Here is a 24,541-nt window from a genome sequence, read left to right as displayed (position 1 = left end):
ACTTTAATTGTATTGTGATTTTGAATGAATGCCTGATTATGTATTTAAATATGTTTTACAATCTGATTATTTCTTATAACAATGTTTGTGCAGCATAAATGCATAATTTGGATTGTTGACTTCCATATCATTATGGAAAGAGGTTAATTATATTCTTTGGAAACATATAAAATGGTATTCGGCATACTTGTTTATACAAAGCAGAAATATTTAAATGTGATGTAAAAAGGCATTTGTGCACAACCATACTAAGCTTCCTCTTTCTACTTTTCTTTAACAACAGGGATTCAGTAATCAAGTGGATGTGTCTTATATTGCCAAACATTACAACATGAGTAAAAGTAAAGTTGACAACCAGTTCTACAGTGTGGAAGTAGGGGACTCGACCTTCACGGTTCTGAAACGCTACCAGAATCTCAAGCCTATAGGCTCTGGGGCTCAGGGAATAGTTTGGTAAGTAAATATATAGTATTTTTCTGCAGAGACTCTCATGCATAATTGGATAAAAGATATGCTGGTTTACTTGATCATGGTGCATTGTTACTAGTAGCACACTGTAACTGTTATAGCAGAGGGAGAAAAACGTGCATGATGTATTTACTAGAAAAAAAGGAGTAATCGATCACAGTCAACTGGAATTAAACTAAACCCTCCTATCCTATCCAAGCTGCATCATCGAGCAGTGGCTCATCATGACAGTGGGTCATCATGAATGACAATGGATCTATATTGCTGGACGATGTGATTGATAAAGAATTTACATCATGGGACATTATTTCCTTTTTCAAATGAGTTTTTAATTAAGGGCTTTTTCATGGTGTGGGTTTCTATTATTTTTTAAATTTTTGAGATTTTGTTGGGGAGTAATAAGGGGTACTCTTGTACCCTTATTCCCCTGGTGGGTAAATTGATATCTGGGAGGCCCCTTTTTTTAAAGAGGGCTCACAGATTCCAGTCATGTGACTCTCTCCCCTTCCTCCACAGTAAGGTCTCATGCACACTGTGCATTTTTACAGCTGCTCCTAGGAGCGTTTTTTTTTCCTGCCTCTGTACACATTCCAGGATTTCCAACGGGAAAAGTTCCCATTGGAAATCCCTAAGGGGAAAGCCGAGAACTTGCTCGGTCAGTCTTTCCCCCTACACATGAGAGGTTTTCCTGACAGGAAAACTGCAATGGAGCTTTGGTCAGGAATCCCATTGCAGTTTTTCCCATAGGAAAACTGCGAAAAACCGACGGGCAAAAGTCTGCCAGTTTTCCCGGCTGGAAAAAGAAAGCGGGTTCTCTTTTTTTGTCCGGCGGTTTTTTTGGCAGTGTGTATGCGAGGAGCATACACACGGCCAGTATTCCCGGCCAAAAGCTCTCCTCGCAGTTTTCCCGTCGGGAAACCCGGCCGTGTTTACGAGGCTTAAAACTCCCTTGGATGTTAGCCTATGTGTCCATACACAAATAGGCTTTTAGCAGTGTTTAGTGGCAGGACTAAAACCAACTGCCAGTGTGTCCAGAAGCAACAGAGTTTGGGCAGAAAAAACTCTTAAGGCTACTTAAAGCTTCTAAATGTGCGGCCCATTTTGAGCATTCATTCATTTCAATGGCCAGAATTATTTATTCTGGCCAATTAAATGAATTATTGCCTGAGAGCTTGGCATCTATAAAGGCTCCTGAAAGCTTGTGAAAGCTTTAGGAACTTTTTCTTGTCCAAGTATTTTATTGTATCATAACAAGGTACTGGATTTTGAGTTTACAGGATTAAGACAATTAAAATATGAGTAATAGGAGGTATAGCGTTGTGTCGGATGCACAAATGTATAATAGGCATAGTCCTAAGTCAATGGGCATCAAGTCCACATGGAAGATGTATTTCAAATATTGTGTCAATACTTTAAGGTGTCAACTAGTACCCCGATCGGAGAGGGGGTTTCTTCCGATGTTGAACAGAGATAAGGCTTTAGCTAGGTATGGGGACATGGACTGATGTAGTATGCACAACATAGTCGTTGTCTCCATGAGTAAGACATAGGGATGGATAGCTTTAAGCACTTTTACAAGCGTCAGGCATTTTTTTTTGCAAAAAGGCTGCTGGCTTCTCGGAGAGTTAAATAAACATTCTGTGTGCATGAGGCCTAAAACTTTGAGAACCTGAGTAGCCTATTACCAGGCCAGAGTGCTATCACATGGAGGCAGAATGAGGGTACTTTACGCTGGGTAACATCTAACCCATCCTGACATATAATTAACACAGGACTTTTTTTCACGTTTTTAAAGAGAGTAGTGGGGGAATATGGAAAAGGTAAGAATTGTCAGTGTAGTGGTGGGCTATCCAAGTAAACCTGTTACTTTTCCCTGAAAGGATAATGTACAGGTTTGCTTTAACCACTTGCTTACTGAGCACTTATACCCCCTTCCTGCCCAGGCCAATTTTCTCACATTTAAATGACAATTGCGCGGTCATGCAGCACCGCACCCATATGTAATTTTTATAATTTTTTTCACACAAATAGAGCTTTCTTGTTTTTTTTTATTCTTTGCTAAACAAACAAAAAAGACCGAAAATGTAAAAATAAATAAATAAAAGTTTTTTATATTTTGTTATAACAATTTGCAAATAGGTAATTCTTCTCCTTCACTGATGTGCGCTGATGAGGCTGCACTGATGGGCACTGATAGGTGGCACTGGTAGGCGCTGATACATGGCACTGATTAGCAGAACATGCAGGTGCTAAGGGGACCAATGTCCCTCTAATCCCTCAAAAGAAGTCGCAGCTTTTTTTTCCTTCACGCTGAAACTGTGAAGAAGAAAAAAAAAAACATTACCGGCATCTGTTTATTTCTGTGACAGCTGATCACATGGTAAAGGGCCTGCTGTGATTGGCCCTTTACCAGATCTATGATCAGCCGAGTCTCACGGACTCTGCGATCACAGAGCGCACTGTGCGAGAACAGGAGGACGTCTATGTACGCCCTCCTGGCAATTTAAGGCTGTGAAAGTTTTTTTTGTGTGTTAATGAAAGTAATGTCATTGGAATTTTATAAATGTAAGTTGTGAAATGTATACTTTTTGTATGGATTTTTTTTTTAATAAAGAGATATAACAAAAAAAAAGGCTTTGCTGTAGCTGTCTTTCGGCTATAGCGAGGGCAGCAAGTGATTAAAGTAGTCACCCACCTTTTAAATGCTAGCTCCCCACTGTTTTTCTACTTTCTGCAGTAAATAATATATCTCAACACAAATACTTTTCTTTTTCCAAGTGGTCCAAGTGGTAAAACCTCAGGCTTGTGTGTCTGTTGGAGAGGAGCTGTGACGTTATCTTCTGACATCAACAGTTCTAAAATTTTAGAAAAAATAAATAAAAATAATTAACGGAATGCAGGAAGTAAAAGAGCAGTGGGTAGGTAGTGTTTAAAGGGGATGACTTATATTACCTTTCCCTCTACTTTAGGGATTGGCATAACTAAATACTAAAAATATCATTCTTAAAATACATGCTCTTTGCACACATAAAAGATTTAGACAGAGACTGTCATAATATTGTATATAAAGTAATCAATTGTAACATAGTTTTGCAGAAGGTGTCATGATCAGTTAGAATAGAAGATTGCTCAAAGTGTTTTTAAACTAGTTCTGTGAAGCAATTGGAAAACAGATAAAGCATCTTGCCTGTGGTTCCAGAGCTTTACAATCCACAATGTGTTATCCAGTGCTAATGTGCCCTGGAACTTCACATGGATCTGTTCAGCATATGAATAATGTCAAAATGCATTTGAAATTTCTGAGATGGATTCAAACGGCTGGAGTGTTTGATGAACAGAACTGCTTTAATAATTTTTAATAAAGTAAAAACATTGGAAATTTCACATCATAGTAAGAGTAATAATATTTTTCAAATATAATATTAATATATATACTATATATATACTATATATATATATAAAGAAGGCCAGTATGGTGGCCTGAGTTTATGGGAGGAGCCCGGAGGGTATTTAAGCAGCCCACTCACACATGCTCTTTGTCGGTTCAGTGTGCGGTACTACACGTCACTGGGCCGACTCTTTCCAGCTCACCTCATGTCCGTGAGTCTGCGCATTCAATCGCATTCGACACCCTCCCGCCCTTCCCTTTTTCAGGGCACTTCTCAGCATATCCTTCTTCAATTAACTACCCATTACTTACCTTGGGTATGCCCCCTTTTCTTGGCATACTGACCAGACCACCAAGGCACACTTCAGGTCTATTTATGTTGTAAGTCTTGTCGCGTGTTTATGTGATCCACATCTCTCTCGGTCAGAGGGTAACGACCATAAATATATATATATATATATATATATATATATATATATATATATATATTAGTAAAAATAATGATATGCTTTATAAGTCTTTAAAGATATTCTTAAATAAAAGACAAATTACGTTTTTTAATTTACCTTCAATTATGTGAATGGGCAACCAGTTAGATGTCCCTCATTGTGCTCTTTTGCGTGGCATGCCATAATTGGCAGCCGGGACCCTGGGTCCTAGTGGCAGCTTGCTTTGATTAGGCACATCTGGCTGGTGTGGCCGATCTAGTGCATATAAACGGACGCCAGACATGCGGGCTGTATTCCGCAATATTAAAGTTTTATTGCCCCTGCAATAGGAAGAGAGAGGGGGCAATTTTGTCTTTGTGACAAATTAAATAAGGTTCTTTAGAAGAAAGAGCTGCTAACTCCGATACCCTTCTGGCCGAAGAGATAGCAATCAGAAAAGCCAATTTCTTGCTCAAGACAATCAAAGGAATCTGATGAATAGGTTCAAAAGGGTGCTCTTGCAGGACTGATAATACTAGGTTTAAATCCAAAGGACATAAGGGTGACTTTACTGGCGGGTTTATCCATACTACTCACTGAATAAATGCCCGAACTAGGGAATGAGATGCGAATGGTTTCTGAAAAAAGACTGACAGAGCTGATATTTGACCCTTGATGGTACTCAGGGCTAATTTAATATCCACTCCGACTTGGCAAAAAGCGAGAATTCTACTTATGTCATACTTTAAGGGATTCCATTTTCTGGATACACACCAAGAAACATACGCTTTCCAGACTCTATAGTAGATTAGCCTAGAGGCTGGCTTTCTTACATTAATGAGTGTAGAAAGGGTTGGACCCGAGACCCCTCGTTTCTTCAAGATGTGGGTCTCAGTAGCCAGACCGTCAAACTTAGCTTCTGTAAGGAAGTATGTAATACTGGTCCTTGAGACAGCAGGTCGTGATAGAGTGGAAGTACCCAAGGTCTTCCTACTGCCATCTTTATCTTTATCTCGGCATACCAGGGTCTCCTGGGCCAATCCGGGGCCACTAGGAGCACTGGTATTCCCGCCTTCTTGATCCTGCACAGCAATCTCTGTAAGAGAGGGATCGGAGGGAATGCATAGATCAGTGAGAACTGATCCCATGGAACTGTCAACGCATTCGTTCCGAAGGCCCGCGGATCTTTTGTCCTGGATACAAAATTGTCCAACCTCCTGTTGAGTCTGGAGGCTAGCAGGTCTATATCTGGGGTCCCCTATTTCTGGCATATTGTCTGAAAGACCTCCGGGTCGAGTGACCGCTCTCCTGGCAGCAATTGCTGGCGATTTAGATAGTCCGCTTGCCAGTTTTCTACCCCTGGAATGAAAATTGCAGACAGGCAAGGTACATGTTTTTCTGACAATATTAAAATCCGATTCACCTCCTTCTGTGCATCCCGGCTCCAGGTGCCTAATTGATGATTGATGTAGGCTACAGCAGTAGCATTGTGAAAAAGGGTTTCTTTCTCACAGCAGTAGCATTGTCGGATTGTATCCGGACAGGGTAGCCTTGTAACCTGTGTGTCCAGGTCTTGAGAGCTAAGTATACTGCCCGAATCTCCAATATGTTGATGGGCAGGCTCTCCTCTGTTTTAGCCCAGGTACCCTGGGCTGAAGCCTCCTCTAACACGGCTCCCCAGCCTAACAGGCTGGTGTCCGTGGATACAACCTTTCAAGTGACAGGAAGGAAGGACCGTCTTTTCCTCAAGTTTCTGCTTTTTAACCACCAACTGAAGCTTTGGCGCACCTGTGGAGACAGACGCATGGGAAAATCCAAAGTTTGGTTCTTCCTGTCCCAGGCAGCCAGAATGCCGCCCTGTAAAAGTCTCGAATGAAACTGGGCGTAAGAAACCGCCTCGAAGGAGGCCTAATCTTTCCTAATAGCCTCATGCACAGGCGAATAGATGGTCTCCTCTTTGTCCTTACCCTGTTGATCAATTCTCTTGGGGACTTGACCTTTGGTTCTGGTAGGAAAACCCTACTTTGGGCTGTATCTATGATCATGCCTAGATACTATATTCTTCTTTGAGCTTGCAGAGAGGATTTCTGTAGGTTTATAACTGCTCCAGGTATCTCACCGTATTGAGCACTGCATGCTCTAGCCCTGCCTTTGACTGATCTATTACAAGTAGATTGTCTAGATAGGCTGACATCGTTATACCCTGTGCTCTCAAGTTTGCCAACACAGGAGCCAGGATTTTTGTGAATACCCGGGGTGCAGTTGCCAAACCAAAAGGTAGAGCCACAAATTGAAAATGGTGTCCTTGATGTCTATAGACCCTAAATATTCTCCGCCTTGTAGGGGGGAGACCATTGACCGAATGGTTTCCATTCAGAAATGGTGAATGTCCAGAAATTGGTTTAGATCTTTCAGGTCCAGAATGGGTCTGATGTCTCCGTTTGGTTTTGGAACCACAAAAAGGTTTGAATAAAACCCTGTACCTTGCTCCTTTAGGGGGACTTCTTTGATTACCCCCTGAGACAGCAAATGATCCAAACCTCGGAAAAGAATCCCCCTTTATTGTAACTTTGGAGCCCCCAGAACTTCGGAACAAGTGGGGTGGAATCTCTTGAAATTCCAGCTTGTACCCTAGGGATACAGCAGAGACTACCCATCTGTCCTGAAAACTGCCGAAACTGCCCCCCCACTCGGCCGAGCGGGGGTGCCCCTTCATGAGGAAGATTTGGGGCTTTGCTTATTAGCTTTTTGGCCCCACTGCTTCCTGTACTTCTGGGCCTGGCCCTGATCTTTAGCCTTTGTGGCTGTCTGTGAACGTCATCGCCACTGCCTGGCCGATGTCCCAGAAGCTGGGGAGAGAGAACGCTTAAAACAAGGATGCTTGTTTTTCTTTTTCTCTGGCAACAGAGTAGTCTTGCCGCTTGATATCTTTTGGATATATTTTTCTAAATCATCCCCAAAAAGCTGTTCCCCATGAAAGGGGAAACTGGTCAAAAGTTGTTTACATGGGGCTTCTGCTGACCAGTGCTTTAGCCAAAGAATTCTATGTATGTGCACTAGCTGGAGTGTAAGGCGAGATGCTTGCTGTATAGAATCCCTAATGGCATCTACTATGAAACATAAGGCCTTGGGCATATTCTCCCAAAATTTGGCTTGCTCAGAGGGCAGGTCTTTTAACCCATCCTTTTTTTCTCAGAGGGATCTTTAAATACCTGGGCATTGTCTACCGGACAGGTTAAACTCATATTTACACACAAAATCGCTGCATCCACTGAAGGCAGACTCCATTTTTTGGCAAACTTTACCTCCATTGGATAAAGAACTTTAAATTTCCTAGTACGAGAGAAACGCTTGCCTGGTTGCTTCCAGTCTGCATAAATCAGTTTCTCCAATAAAGGATGAACCGGAAAGGAACAGGTCTGTGGGGATTTTAAAGACCCCAGGGCGGGCACAGGTGAGTCAGTTAACTTAAATGCAGAGCATACTGTCTCAGTATAATATTGCACCTGCAATTGTTGAGTCCGGGAAGCAGAAAAAAAATTCTCTGAAATATCAGATCTTTCAGAGTCCTCATCCTTATCCTCTGATGGAGGCAGACCTTTCTGAAGGAAGATCTGAAGCAACTGAAGGTACTCTACTTCACTTTTTTTCCTTTTTCAAGTTTTTAGCGATTAACGAAGCAAGTCTCCCTTCTAAATTGCTAAGAACTACTGCCACGGAGTCCTCAGAGACAATTGCAGACCCAGACACCTCAGGAGAGGTTGTGACCCCTGCTGGAGTCAATGGCTCATCCTGCACAGGTGCATCATAAATTACCGGGGAGGAAGGTACCAATTGGGCCCGAGAAGAGGCTCTCATCTTAGGTGGCGATGTTTTTTTGTCTTTTTTAACCCCTGTATTTCTCCTTTAGGAAGACATATTACCAAACAACAAAGCCAAGGTACTATCAACTGCATATAATTTTGTGCTAGTTAAGCCTTTTACATACAACAAATCACACAGTTTCATGCTAAGTGGGTGTCCTCCTTTGGGGGCGCCAGATAACCAACCACATAGAGACCTAATGTGTCCTTCAGCTGCTGTGTCCCATCCAGGGAGAGCTGCAGGTCTGCATGCCCTTTTATGAGCTTCTGCCTTGTCACAGAACACTGTGACGATGTGCCCATCCGTGACCTCCCACCCTCCCTGCCCCATAAAGCGCACCACTGTGCCCGTGCGCACGCCTACAGGTCTGGCATCCTGGGGGAAGCCGTGTGCTGGAGTATCCAGCCTTTCCTGCAGGGAGGAAGGACCTGGTTGGTAATGGCAGAGCTCTGCAGCGAAGAGTGTGCTGTCTGAATGACCTGACACTGTATGGAGTTTTGGTGAGTAGCAACTCAACTCTTTACTCCCTCTAGTGGCGTAATTAGAGAAGACATCCACTTACAAGTAAAAAGTTAATAAGGTAAATCTTAATACTTTTTTCTGTTTACCTTGTCAACGCCGCAGGTTTTTGCTGAAGAACAGACAAAAAACAATCTTCATCCATCACCGCGGGTTTTGTGTACCAACCTTCAGGGATATGGGTTCCTACTTAAAGAATGCCTCTTCCCTGGGCATTGTAAAAGACTCTGCTAGAACTTTTAGCGTTTGTAAAAAGCGAAAGTGCTGGACCGTAGAGCCCAGTCCCCCGAAGAGAGACATTACAGGCGATACCTCGTGCGCGAGGCCTGGATATCATCCAATTGGGGCGTAATAAATTAAGCGTCTTGGATGGACCCGAAGTATAGCTCTTTTGCCCAAAGGGCCTCCATGGCAGAGCTTCCTTTAGCACTTATCCTCATCGCGTCCAATCTTCTTAGACACTGGCGAAAAAAACGGAGGTACTTCCTGTATGGGAGGGGTTATATGGAGGGAAACTTGTTCTCATAGGTTGTGCCAGTGTCCAATCACCTCTGGTGACCATACAACCCACTATGTAATGACTAAGGCTCTGTGTCCCATGGTGTACGATAAAGAAAATGTGATTTGATCTTCCTGACACCATATTAAACATGTGTCGGGATGTTTTCAGTGCTAGCACCAGCCATTCGCCTGACAAATCACCCCCACCACTGAATTACCGTCAACCCTGAGACTACATTTCCCCCCTGGTCCTTGGCAAAATTGTCACTGAATGGCAGTCTGGAAATTAGATCTTAATACTGTTAGACAACAGTAGACATTGTCAGCTTGCCATTACTTTTTACTGGCTACAAGTTTGTGAGATGTGTGGAGGCAGGTGGAAGCAGGCAAGTTTTGCCCATCAGAAATACCACAGCTGTCCACCGGTGTTCAGATTGCATATGGAGTGATTCAGATGTAATGAAAAGAAGTCTATGAATGGAGTAGGGGGGATCGGAAGGCCAGGTATAGTTGTCACTCTTGAGGAATATCTGTAGCAGGTCCCTATTATGCTCTGCAACACCAAAAGATTACCGCTGCTGGAGTATCGGGGAGGAGTCAGAGGGTGGAAGATTTCAACTAAATCAGAAGCCATCAGCACAAGAGACACTTCACCTTGATATCAAGTACTGTTCCTTGTGCTGATTTAAAAAACAAAAACAAAAAATTATTTTACTAAACTTTAACTGTGAAAATAAGGTGTTTTCATGTGTCTGCACATTTTATCAGATCAAAGATTTTTTTTCACAATGACAAAGCAATATGGAATTGTTGTTAATGGAAATTAATTACTGAATAGTCAGAATTGAAAGTGCATATTTAGAAAACTGAAGCAGTACCTGGCAAAAGCATGCAATCATTTTGTGTTTATTAGTTAACAGAAAACTAAAATAGGAACATTTCATGGTTGAATGCTCAAGATGCTGCCATAGTGTTTTGTGCTCAGTGATATTCATGAGCCAATTGCTTTGCATTATGTTGCTTCTGATTTACAGCAAACAAATGGGGCCAATGTGATTTAACAGTAATGGCTTTGAATATAATATATACACAACCCCAGTGTCATATATGGAGTAATCTACTGTGAACTGAAACTGTGAACTGAAGTATGAAATGAAGGCTGAAAAAGAGACTTTAACTTCTGACACATGAAGGATGGTTGTAAGAAAAATATTTTTTTCTAAGAAAGTAATGATAAATGAAAATCACAATCTTTGAAAACATAAGGATCCCACTGTAGTAATATGGAAAACTTTGTGACCGAAAGTAAATGACAGTGATTCAAAGAACAAAAGAAAATTTGCCCATGCCCTAAAATAGTTTATTACCGTTCTTGTAAAATATCATCTGACTGACATACCAACAGGTCCTGTTTGAGGCCTGGATAATGGAAAGACCACATGGGCTTCAGACTTGTGGCGCAGCTTGCTAGCACACTTCGCAATCGGCAGGAGAGTATGAAACAAATTTTCCTTTCCATTTAAAATCCAACCCCCACCTATTTTAATAAAGGGTTCATCTTCTAAACCAGAATCTTTTAAACAAGAATGTTTACTAGAAAAGATTTATAGGTCTTTTTATCAATTCATGTTCAACCAAGAAGCACTCATTTTTCTAACTGAATTGTATGTAACAAAATGTGTGAAAATTGTGTGAATTGTGGGTAAAACATTGAGGCCTCTTACAATTTTTCTTTTTAGGGCTTACAAATAACTGACAGGGAAGGACTGGGAACCTTTGGTCTAAGGAGTAAATACAACCCTTTCATAGAAGGCACATATTTTTGATGGCTAAATAAAGTATGCCATGGAAAATGTACCATGGTGCTGCATCGATTGGTGGGCATGGTGAAAAGTGGATGTTCCTAAAGAATGTGGTTTATTGTGACACACCTTCACATCATCCAGCATCAACTTTCTTTGTAGCTCTTGGCATTAATTTACATGACATCCCAGAGCCACAGAGATAGTTAGTGTTGGATGACTCACCGTGGCCAGACAATGTAATCTCAGGTCTAAAGGTGGGGCAGGTAGCAATATAATGCCCAGCATGTGTCACTGGCTGCTAGGCTTACTCTGATCGACGTTTAAATAGAGAAGTGTTACTCAGAGTTACCAACACAACATATTATTTTAGCACTGGCCTGGATAAAATATGACCCATCAGCTACTAACAAACTGTAAGTCCAAGGATTCCTTGTCATTGCTGACATCTTCAACAAGATTCAAGACATCCAAAGACATTATAGGGCAGTGTAATGTAGGGTGCAGGTAAAACAGACACAAGAGCACTTAAAGCGGTGTTCCAGCCGCATTTTTTTTTATAAAAGTCAGCAGCTACAAACACTGTAGCTGCTGACTTTTAATAAGGACACTTACCTGTCCAGGGAGCCCGCGATGTTGCCCCCCCGAGGCTGATCTGTCCATCGAATGGCTGCCGTCACCGCCATTCCAACTAAGGGAAGCCGGCAGTTGAGCCTTGCGGGTTCACTGCTGGTTTTCTACTGGGCATGCGTGAGTCGCACAGCGCTTTGTGAATAGCCAGTTTGTCTTCTGGGACACACACAGGTCCCAGAAGACTCCGGGGGAAATCGCTTAAGAGGAGGATGTGACGTTGTGGGCCGCGGCCCGGCTGAATCGGAAGTACACTCGGTACTTCCAAACAGGTAAAAAAAAAAAAAGGAAAACATTTTAATAGCCAAAAATGAGAGGTGGTCTTTCGTTTAAGACCACCTCTCAAAAATGGGTGGAACTCCGCTTTAAGCTATGGAAAGGGTGGAAGCTAAAGTAGGAAGCCACTGGATAACCACTACATCACTGCTTATTTACATGGCAGTATTGCCAACCATCAGTAAAACGGGCACTTTTCACCTACCAGTAAATGCCAGTGGCAGGAAAAGTTTGCGGTCCGGATCCGACCGAGACCATCTTAGTGCCTGCCGAGTGCCAAGTGTGTTCAGGTGGCGCCGGTGGGGGGGGGGGGGGGCGAGTCTGGCAGAGGCGGTGTCTGAGCATGTCATGTGATGTCATGGTGCGAAGGAGTGCAATGGAGCGGCCCGAGCCTTGCGTGGGGGTCTGTGGGAATGGAGCTAGGCAAGCGTGTGGGGCTGTCGGTGCTGTTTGGACTGAAGTGACCTAGAATCAACTGAATGGACCACCTGGCATGGAGGGATGTCACTGTGACTAAGGAGGGGACGTATCATGTCAGTAAGGTGTCATCATTATATGTGCTGCTGCATACGGCTGTCAGCGTCACTGTGAGAGCCCTTTTCATGTTAGTGTGCCTGCCCATTCTTATTTCTTGCCCTCCTGAGTACTGTCCCTGAGATACTTACATTCTATATCGAAAATAAAATAAGAAATATGTTTTTTGCCTCTATATCTACCTTACATCACATTTGCTAATTGCCTATTGCACTTGTTTGTAGCCTAAATACTGAAATATGCACCTAAACCTGTAATTTTGTAACTTTTGGAAATGCCAGTAAAAACGTGGCTGTGCCAGTAAATTTTGGGTGTGATGTCTGTAAATTTAAATCTGATAGATTGGCAACACTGCTACATGGTAGTAATAGCAACCAGACATGGAATTCTAATTTATCTGGTTCACTGGTTCCCCTTGCTGATTGGTCAGCTTGCACTGCCATGTCATACAACAGGCAAAAGATTACTTTTTTTTAATAACAGTTTAAAGGCGAGATTTTAATTTAATATCAATGCTAGACAGTCATACATATTTCAATAAACTGTGTAATGTTTAACATGTGAGCTGACTTTAAAATCTCTGAGGCTGGTAAAAAAATACCTTGTTTTAAAAAAAAATAAAAAAAAATATATATATATATACTGTATATATATATATATATATATATATATATATATATATATATATATATATATATATATTTCACCTTTATATGAATACATAGCAATGTTATTACTGCCTTTTTTTTTTGTGTATGTCTCATTGGGGAGCTATACTTTTACTTTCCTGTCCTGCAGAAAACAAGAAGTGAATATAAATCCTTCCAAAGTTTGCCCTCACCTCCTGTTCCAATGAAAAGTACAAGTCGAGTGTATTAACCTCTGCAAGGTGGACACATACCGAAATAAAAATCTCACAAAAATTGTAACCATTCCTTGCTCTATCAGTTACTGCGCATTCTTGATGCACAGTAATATGAACCTAGCCTTACAGTGATACTAAAGCTTCTCGTTTTTTCTTTTTTATTAAAATAATAAAACATGTTATACTTACCTGCACTGTGCAGTGGTTTTGCACAGAGCAGCCCAAAACACGCTTCTTCTTGGGTCCCTCCTCGGCACTCCTTACTCCTCTCCCTGCCGAGTGGCCAACACAGGAAGCTGTTTCCTATGGGGCACTTGTCAGGGCTCACTCCGAAGCCAGGCTGTTTGCGTCTATTAAGACACACAGCCTGGCTTGGCCCTATGCCATGCTCTCTGCTCACAGGTTTTGACTAACAGCAGCAGGAACCAATTGCTCTTGCTGCTCTCAGCCAAGCATTTGAAAGCTGGGAGAGGTAGGAGAGAGGAACTGCTGAAGACATGCTCTGTACTGGATCAAGATCGGGTTCAGGTGAGAATTTAAAGGGTGCTGTGGGGGGAGCTACAGGTAAAAGTTTTTTTACCTTAACCTCTTCCTGCCAGTAGTACGCATATATGCGGTTTCTTGTCGGGGGGGGGGGGTTTAATATGTTGCCCTATGTACGCTTCTCTGTGCTGAGAGAGCATGCCCTGCACTCTACCACCACAGTCACCAGTGGGGACCAGAAAGGTCCCGATGCATACTTGCAATCGGTAAGATTCTAATCACGTGACCACTGTGACAGTCAATACAGCAGTCACATAACCCAAATTCTTGTAGGAGGAGTTTTCATTCTACCCTGATTGTCCTATGAGGCTGCAGGACCCATAACCCTCTGTCTGGACAGTGCTGATTGGCCCTGTGCTGACCACATGCACCCTCCCAAAAAAAAAACTATCTAGCAAAACAATCTGAACTGAGCATGTGCAGAGTGACTCCAAAGGCTTTGTCTTATCAGAAGATGGATTGGGGACAGAAAAAGAAAGGGAAGATCAGAGATCACTATCAGCCTTTTTTGCACAATACAGAGAATTAAACCCCTTGGGTTCCACCGTGAGTATAAAAAGCATGCTTTACTGCATATGCAGACTGATTTAACTGTTGTGGGTTTAGTAACACTTTAACCGCTTGTTGACCAGCTGCCATCATTATACTGCTGCAAGTTGACACAATCCCACAACTCGCCTTAGGTCTCGTATACACAACCGAGAAACTCATCGTAAATGAAACATCGTTTTCCTCGACGAGTTCCTTGTCAAGCTTGTCGAGAATCTTGACAAGCTTTCTTTGCGTACACACTGTCAAGACAAAATCTCGTCGTTCTCAAACGCGGTGACATACAACACGTACGACGGCACTATAAAGGTGAAGTTCGATACCACTGGCACCACCCTCTGGGGCTTCTTTTACTAATCTCATGTTACTGCGTGTTAAGTAAAAGTTTGGTGAGAGACGATTCGCGCTTTTCAGTCTGTTACGGCGTGACGAATGTGCTATCTCCATTATGAACGCTACTTTTACCGAAGGTGCGCTCCCGTCTCATACTTTATTCTGAGCATGAGCGGGTTTCTAAGCATACACACGAATGTGTTTCTCATCGTAAACCAGCCTGAAGGAGAAACACGACGAGGAAATTGAGACTCCTGACGAGAAAAAAGAGAACTTGTTCTCTTTTTTTCTCGTCGAGATCCACGACAGTTTTCCACGATGAAAAACATACACACGACCATTTTCCTTGGCAAAAAAGCTCTGCCACCAAGTTTGTTGATGGATTTTGTCGAGGAAAACGGTCGGGTGCCTTCGGTGCCTTCGGCTGGGGAACTCACTCCCTGCAGTGACAGAACAGGTCTGTGTAATCAAGGCAGATCTCCATCCTGACAGGGGAGTCACACAGATCCTGTCTTTCTGCTAAGCAGAAAGACGGATCTGTGTGTTTCTCCAGTCACACAGTCCCCCATACAGTTAGAAAACATCTGCAGGGAACACATTTAACCCCTTGATTGCTCCTGATGTTAACCTCTTCCCTGTGTCTATAGTACAATAACAGTGCATATTTTTAGCACTGATTACTGTAATAGTGTCACTGGTTCCCAAAAAAGTGTTTAAAAATGTCAGTTAGGTGTCTGATCTGAAAAAAAATATTGAAGAAAATGTCCGCCGCAATGTCGCAGTCCTGCTAAAAATCACTTAAAATGTATTTTTTTTCAAAATTGTCACTTTTTGTTTATAGCGCAAAAAATAAAAACCGCAGAAGTGATCAAATACCACCAAAAGAAAGCTCTGGTTAAATGAAAACATTCCCCTCTGGGTGATCTATGTACATTGCATGGATTTTAGCAAACCTTGTTGCAGATTCCTACCTTTTGTTATTCTGAAGAAATAGCTGTTTGTCTATGTCCATGTCCAGAGTGGATGCAAATGGGAGTGACTATATATATATGGGTTTTTTTTTCAGGGGGAACTTGGTGGAACTCACCACCTCTGGCTCAGACCCTTTGGTGTCTGATCACCACAATCACTTGTAAACACAGAAGTCTGGTTTCTGTGTTTACAAGTGACAGCTCTGCACTGTGTATGTAATGCAATCCTGGTATTTAATGCCACTTTAAGACCCTCCTCCTGTTCGTGAAATTTTACTAACCACACCCACTATTTGATGTGGTTTGGAGGGCGTATGTAGGGGGAGGGGCTTTGTGGGGTCGTAGTTAAGTTCCAGCACCTACTGTTTGTAAAAAAAATCCCTGCATATATATATATATATATATATATATATATATATATATATATATATATATAATCAGCTGCTGCACGTGCAGGGTTCTAATGAGGAAAGTGGCAGGGTCTACATCCATATAGATGTAATTTTCGAGGAGTTTCTCACCAAAAATTAAATTTTTGTTGTAGGGGCTGCCCAAAATCAGGCTTGTATCAGTGCAGACTTCTGGGAAAATCAGTAATCCAACCACACAAGCAGGAAATTAAATTTCTGGGAGGCGTTCTGTACACCATGATTTGCACTTGGTTCGGTTTTATACTATTCATGTGACAAGGACAATGCAAGATTTAACTTAACACGTAGATTTCATTTTAGGCATCTGTATTTATTGCATATGATTAATGATGTTTGATTCTGCTGCGTGTCCCACTAGATGAACTGCTTATTTTATTGCTTTTGAAGATTCAGAAAACAAATATGTTTATATTTCATGCAATGCAGATGACAAGACAAAAAAACTCAAGTTTAAAGCATAATACAAATGTATTTGATTATCTGAAGATCCAATTCTGGGATTCTCATTTATAATCTTGAAATGTCTTGAGAAAGGAGAAAATCTCCTTATTTTTCAATAAATAATGTCAAAATAGGATAGTGGCATGTCCATAAATGTTACAGATGATATAAAGTGTAGTATTTTGTTGTTTTACTCCAGTGGCAACCAACTAGAGATTTAGGAGCCGCATGCAACTTTTAGCAATTGCTTTGTGCTTGTCCCTTCTGTATTAGATACTTTATATGTTTGAAAGCAAGCAGCTTATTTAAAAGAAGGCTTGTTATTGCAGTGTTTACTTGAATTTTAGATTTAACTTTCATTTTTTTCATGTTTGCTCTTTCAGATAATTGTATTAAGAATAAAGATTTGTAATTAGCCATTAGAGGGAGTAAATACTCAATTTGCCATGATTCTGTCTCTCTTCTTAACATATTTTCTGATAAGACTTTAGCCACATAGGGAGTTCATTATTCTTAATGAGTCCCATGCATTGTGCATTGCGAAAAGAGCAATTAAGCACAAGCATTCTGTGTCAAAGAAAAATAGGAAAAAGAGCCTAGACATGTAATAAGCAAATGATAACTTTTGAAAAGCCTATACCTTCTTTAGAAGTGTCACCTTGCTTATTATGGGGAAAGTAAAGGCGTTTGTTTAAAGCCCACCTTTCGACTAGTACGTCGTCTGTAGTCGGCTTTTTCCGGCGTAAAATTAAAGCTGCTATTTTGTGGCGTATAGATAGACATGACATGTTAAAGTATGGCCGGCGTCGAAATTTGAATTTTTTTTTGCGTAAGACGTCCGTGAATAGGAATGGACGTAAGTCACGTCGAGGTTCTAAAAACGACGTCGCTGCGACGTAATTTCGCGCAAAGCACGGCGGGAAATTTCGAGACGGAGCATGCGCAGTACGATCGGCGCGGAAACGCGCCTAATTTAAATGATCCACGCCCCCTACCTGGATCATTTGAATTAGGCGGGCTTGAGCCGGTGGACTTTACGCTACGCCGCCGCAACTTTACAGGCAAGTGCTTTGTGAATCAAGCACTTGCCCGTAAAACTTGCAGCGGTGTAACGTACATGAGATACGTTACGACGCCAGAATTCTATGTGAATCTGGCCCTATAACCTTTGCGCAAACCAATCAATATACACTTATTGTTTTTTTTTTACCAAAAATATGTAGCAGAATACAAATTGGCCTAAATTGATGAAAAAATGTAATTGTTTAAATTTTTTTATTGAGTATGTTTTATAGCAGAAAATAAAAAAATATTGTTTATTTTCAAAATTGTTGTTCTTTTTTTGTTTATAGCTCAAAAAATAAAAAACTGAGAGGTGATATAATACCACTAAAAGAAAGCTCTATTTGTGGGGGGAAATTTGTATTTGGGTTCAGTGTCATATGATCGCGCAATTGTCAGTTAAAATAACGCAGTGCCGAATCGCAAAAGATGGCCTGATCATTAAAGGGGCTGTAAAGGTAAAAAAAAATCCCCTAAATAGCTTCCTTTACCTTAGTGCAGTCCTCCTTCACTTATCTCATCCTTTGATTTTTATTTTAAATGTCCTTATTTCTTCTGAGAAATCCTCACTTCTTGTTCTTCTGTCTGTAACTACACACAGTAATGCGAGGCTTTCTCCCTGGTGTGAAGAAAGCCTCTTGAGGGGGGGGGCGAGCAGGAGTGTCAGGACGCTCACTAACACACAGCTCCTTTCTCTATCTGCAAAGTAGAGAGTGTCCTGACACTCCTGCTCGCCCCCTCCCCTCTCAAGAGGCTTTCTCCACACCAGGGAGAAAGCCTTGCATTACTGTGCGTAGTTACAGACAGAAGAACAGGAAGTGAGGATTTCTCAGAAGAAATAAGGACATTTAAAAGCAAAATGGAAGGATGAGGTAAGTGAAGGAGGACTACACCAAGGTAAAGGAAGCTATTTAGGGAACACCCTTTAAGGGTGTAAATCCTTCTGGTCCTTAAGTGGTTACAAATTTTATTCCAGTAATTACTTAATAGTAAGTAAACAAATATGAAAAATTACTTACAAATTGCAAATCTTCAGCACTTTTTGTTGTGATTTTATTGGTCACACTGAGGCCTCGTACACACGACCGAGGAACTCGACGGGCGAAACACATCGTTTTCCTCGTCGAGTTCCTTGTTAGGCTGTCGAGGAACTCGACAAGCCAATTTTCGCCATTCCCGCCAAGGAAATAGAGAACATGCTCTCTTTTTGGCTCGTCGAGTTTCTCGACAGTTTCCTCGACGAAAATGTACACACGGCCGGTTTCCTCGGCAAAAAAATATCTCCCAGCAAGTTTCTTGCTGGTTTTTGCCGAGAAACTCGGTCGTGTGTACGAGGCCTTATGCTAAGTCAGGCCCCCTAGCTAAAAAAAATACAACGTTGATGTGCTTGGTTTTTTTCCTTTCTGTTCTTGCCTTTTTTTCTGTGTGTTGCCATAGCCACATTTGTTTGCAGTTTGAAGGCTGTGACTTTTTTTATCTTTGTAAACAGCAAAGGTACAGCGGTAATACAGGCAGCATTGACTTCTGTCTCTTCTACTTAATGTTAACCTGCAAGAGGCAAGAATTCAAGACAAGGCAGCTGGCTTAGACAACGAGAGATCATATGACCAATTCAATCACTTGTTTCTCTACATCTAACATCTTTTTCTAACCTCTCTATGATCAAATTGTAATATTATGTCTTTAATCACAGAACTTGATCAATGTACCTAACCGAGAAGGGATTGCAATTTTATGGGGTGTAATGGAATGATTTTCTTACAAATATTACTACCAGGCCTTGCAATTCTCATGTGTGCATCTTGCCTTTCAGTGCTGCTTATGATGCTGTCCTTGATAGAAATGTGGCCATTAAGAAACTCAGCCGACCATTTCAAAATCAAACACATGCCAAACGGGCATACAGGGAACTGGTCCTAATGAAGTGTGTAAATCATAAAAATGTAAGTTTTCTGTCCTTCATTACTATTTCTGTGACTTACTTGAGATCCAAAAAAATAGACAAACTACAATCATTGGTAACATATGTTATATGGACATCTATTTTTCTGGGTCTACTTTTAATGTTTCATATGCTGTTGCCTCTAGTCTTGACTTCTGAGCTGCCAAAAAAGATTATAACGTTATAACAGTCCCAATGATTGAGAAAGGAGACTGGGGGAAAGCAGACTGAGGAAATTATTTCTTCCTGCTTGCAGCAGGTTAATGCCATCATTTTCACACATTGAATCCCCCAAGGCTAGGTATAGGCCTAGTTACTGTTCTCACACAGAGCCCAGTGGCCTGGATTTCCAGTGGTCTGGTACAATTCTACACAAAAAATAAAAATTCAAGCTACCTGATTGGTTTTGATTGGAGCACTGTGCAGAACCACTGGTGATCTGGAGATGGACTTCTGCACTCTGTGTAGAGCAACAACCTGGATCTCCAGCATGCTACCATCACAGATGATTTTAACGTAAGACTGCGGCACTAACCATAAAAGAGAAAAAGTTTTGATGCAGCCTGACTGCATCCCTGTTATATAAAAGGTAGGTTTAATTAGACTTTCAAAATTTGTATACATTTTTTAAATCGTATCCACTCAAGAAGTTAAACCTATAAATAGCAAATGCTGCGTATTATTAAGTGTCAGACATATATTTTATTCCAAAATCACCCAGGCTGATCAATAAAAAATATATTAAAATATTCCACAATTTTTTTTGGGCAAAATCTTTTTTATTACATTTTTCGTTAGCATACAAAATTAGCCCACGCAGGGGCCAAAACTTTGCCCACACAGGGGCAGTTCTTCTGACAGGGCACAACATTCAACATAAACAAATTAACTTATACTATAACCCCAATGTGGGGAGAGGTTCAGTTCAGGAGAATCTGTGCTCAAATTGGTACCAACAGGATAATGCAACATGAGAATAGTTGGGTCAATATACTAACAGACTAGAGATATAGTGTTAATCTAGAAATTGGTTACTGCATCAGAAATATTCCACAATTTATATAAAATCACAACAATTTTATTATTCCAAATTCAATACAACATTTTTAAGAAATATACACTATTTAAAAAAAACTATCTGGGCCCTACACCATGCATACTCAATTAGTGAGAAAAAAAAACAGTTAGGTAGAAGTACCATATGTATGGTCTTTCGAGAATATTCATAAATGTTAAGAATTTTTGCTGTTTAAAGTCTATGTATATCTAAGAGTTACTATCTCAAAGATATGATATGGGTTAAATAAGAGTTCTTTTGACCAGAAGTGACAGCTTCAATATAATAAACATTTATTAGAGCTTATACAAAGTATAATCTAACACACACACTATATATCGCCTTAACGAAGCAGGAAATAGTAATTTAAAAAACAAAGTATTTACATGGAGGGATACAGAGCGTATTCCTCTAAAACATACAGACATATTTAGTTACAGGTACAGAGCTTTTTCCATAATTACCCTTTTAGATCCATCCTGCAGGCCGACCTTTCCTTAAAGTGACCTCCCTTCTCCTCCCCTCTGGAGTATATCTCTCTATGCTGATGTCTCATTGGTTGGCCTAGCTTGGATCAGGATAGGAGGCCTTACTACATAAGTCAGCCCCCTTTTATGCAAATCCTGCTGACTATATCCGAGCAGGAGATTTAATTGAATTTTCCCAGGATTAAAGGTGGGGCTATCTTCATTGCATATCACAGCATGGGGTCAATTAAAGAAAGTGGGTTTAACACAATGGAATTGTCTCTCCAAGCTTGGGGCTCCACATAGTGTAGTCTTAACAAAAGGGCTTTCCTAGGTGCTAAATGACATATATTCAGCAAGCTTAAATTAAATATATTCAGCACACTAAATTAAATATCTTCATCCCGCTAAATTAAATATATTCATAATTACAATATATATTCATATATACAGCTATTTAATTTAGATTACCCATAAAACCATAAGGCAACAGTATATATATTGGAATAATATTTTGACCAAATGAAAAAGTACTATTTATAGACTGGAAAGGTCAATTATACAAATTGCTCACCAACTTGCTTTTGAAATACTCCTCGAACATGGGACTAAATTGGCATATACAGTGAATGTGGAAAAGAATCACCCCTTTTAAAAGAATCACATTTTGTTGCATTGCAGACTGACAGTAAGACAGACACAGTTTTTTTTATTTTATCCAGCTGTATTTACTAGTGCAACTTACAACATCAAAGTGAAAGATATAACACCAACATGTCAGAAAAAAAATAAAAACACAGTCATTGAATTGGAAAAAGGATCACCCCCCCCCCTAAGTTAGTATTTTGTTGCACCACATTTTGCTGTAATTACAGCCTTTAGTCTGTTGGGATATGTCTCTACTAACTTTGCACATTTAGATGTTGCAATAATTGCCCACTCTTCTTTGCAGAACTGCTCAAGTTAGACTAAAATTGAATTATGCAGCTGAATAAAACAAAAACTGTGTCTGTCTATATTCTATTCTGTATATGCTGATTTAGTCTCATGTTCGAGGAGCATTTGAAAACCAAGCTGGTGAACAATTTGTATATTTGGCCTTTCCAGCCAATAAATAGTATATTTTCATTTTGGCAATATTTGTGTCCCAACATATATACTTAATATTTATGACTATTATGGGAAGACCATACATACTTCTAACTAACATTTTTTTCAGTGATTAAGTATGCATGGTGTAGGGCCCAGATATTTTTTTATTTGATTTTTATTTATTTAAATTTTTGTGTATACACAGTGAGAAGAATATCAGTACAATAATCCCTATTATAATTATAATTATAATCCTTGTTAAAATTAACACAATGTAACACAACATTTGGTTTAATTGGGCTTTAAAGTTAATCTGTAGTTATTTGAAATGTTGTCATATCCCTTCTGGACTGTAAAACAGACAACCTGCCTGAATACAAGTTCAGACTTCATCTTGAGTGGCCCTTCAGTTGGTGTTCAATTATGAATACTGTCAAGAGATTGGAAAACTGAGCTCTTGCTAACCTCTACCCGCTTTTCACAATTGGTCATTGAGACATCACATAACGTGAAATGATCATTAGTAATGTGAGGGCTGCAGCTGGGCTAAGCCAAAGCTCCACAGTAATTTAGAGTTCTATGTTTCAGGGCTTCAAGGATGCTCACAAAGACATTTGAAGCCAGACACCTGCTTTACAACCCAGCAATCTGTTTGCTAGGGTTAAACTAGAATTACATTTCTGTCAATTTTTACTGCTGGCTTTGTTCCTTTCAGTTGTTGTCCAGTACATGAGGGGACATCTTTCCAAAGGTTAGATAGAAATCTAAACCAGACTGAAGCTTTCCCTACTCTACACAAAAAAAAATAAAACCTGCTACAGATCATGGTCCCAGAGTTGTGTATGCACCATGGAAAAATTGCATTGAGCCAGGAGGTAGTGTTGCAGAGGCTTATTTTTCCGGATGGGTTGACCTTCTAGCCATTGTCAAGAGTAGCCTAAGTAGTTAATAGTCCAGTGTTGTTTCACTGACTGAATTTGCTGTAAGCTTTTTTTATGTTGCTACACCACTACCATTGTTTGCAAGTAGATCACATTAAGACACCAGGCACATCTTGTGCTAGAACCAGGTTTATAGGGATTTATTAAAATATACAGGTAATGCTGTTAAGAACCCAGCAAACAAACAATTGATACACTGAATCCTGATGGCAATTTCAGACTTCCAATTCATGCAGAAAAAAACAAATGCTTAGCCTTTGCAAACGTACAGCAAATACCGGGATTTACTGAACAAGCTTGTTCAGTGAACTGAAAGACATGGTGTGGTGACTGCATCTGTATTAATACACATGTAATAAAACAAAACAGCACAGTACGTAACACCTTCTTATTTCCAGTACAAATAATATTTTCAGACAAGCTTTTGAGAGATGTGATCTCTTTTTTTAGGTCAAAATAGTATGAAGAAAATGGCAAATTTCTCAAAAGCTTGCCTACCAAAATGAACCATTAATAATAATAAAAATATTAATTTGCAGTATTCAACTGTTCATTCATGGGTGTAACTTCATTGTCATTCTTGAAAAATAAGAGCCTGCAAAGTCTTTCTGTGTAGAGAAACCGATTTGATCCAGTCTAAATAATTTGTGTATATAACAAAAGAAAAAGTGACTAAAGCGCTGGCCAATACTAACAAAGTGAGGGTGAGAAAATATGCAAACAAAATAAATGCAAATTAATGCAGCTCAAATCTAAATTGTACTAACAACAAATAAAATCATTTCCTTTATTCAATTTGTGTATATAGGTGTATGGCAAAAATGATCCTAACGAACACACTGGCACAACTGAAAATCACTTGCAAAAAAATATAATAAATGCTTTTTGATAGATTTATTAGTCATTGTGAATCCTAATATGTATTTCTGGTTTTAGCATCAAAGCCCATCACCAGGCAATAAATGCATTTTGTGTTGGATAGAGGGGGGGAAAAGTTAAACTTTCTATAAAATTGTATTTCTGTATATGACCCCATTAGGGAAAATTGCATCCCTTCTTGTCCCTGATACCCAACAAGATATAAAAAGTATTACAACTTTAAAGGGGTGTTCCAGGCTTTTTTTTATGTTTATTAAAAGCAGCTACAAAAAGTGTAACTGCTGGCTTTTAATAAACATACACTTACCTGTTCCTCGGTCCAGCGACGTGCGGCTGGGAGCATCGTTCCGGTTCCCACCTTCACCGCCAGCGCCTCTGCTGCAACTGTGGGCACCCGGCCGTGACAGCTTTTGGCTTCACGGCCGGGTACCCACTGCGCATGCCCGAACAGCACAGCGCTCCCTGATTGGACAGGCGATCGCCTGGGACCTGTCACGTGTCCCAGGTGATCGCCTACAGGGAGGGGCCACTAAAAGGCGATATGACGTATCGTCTTAG

At 40.5% G+C, this 24,541-nt stretch overlaps 1 protein-coding gene across 8 annotated transcripts in view; it reads left to right on the top strand.

Moving 5' to 3' along the window:
• MAPK10 (mitogen-activated protein kinase 10) overlaps positions 1-24,541 on the top strand; it is a 275,129-nt gene that overhangs the window by 174,176 nt on the left and 76,412 nt on the right. For all 8 annotated transcript variants that reach the window (XM_040326632.1, XM_040326622.1, XM_040326629.1 and 5 more), the window contains exons 3-4: positions 284-453; positions 19,419-19,548. In XM_040326632.1, the coding sequence (XP_040182566.1) occupies positions 284-453; positions 19,419-19,548 (300 nt within the window). The remainder of the gene's footprint in view (positions 1-283; positions 454-19,418; positions 19,549-24,541) is intronic.

This window comes from Rana temporaria, chromosome 1 (assembly GCF_905171775.1).
Source record: "Rana temporaria chromosome 1, aRanTem1.1, whole genome shotgun sequence".
NCBI lineage: Eukaryota > Metazoa > Chordata > Amphibia > Anura > Ranidae > Rana > Rana temporaria.
This window is presented reverse-complemented; position numbering and strand designations above follow the sequence as displayed.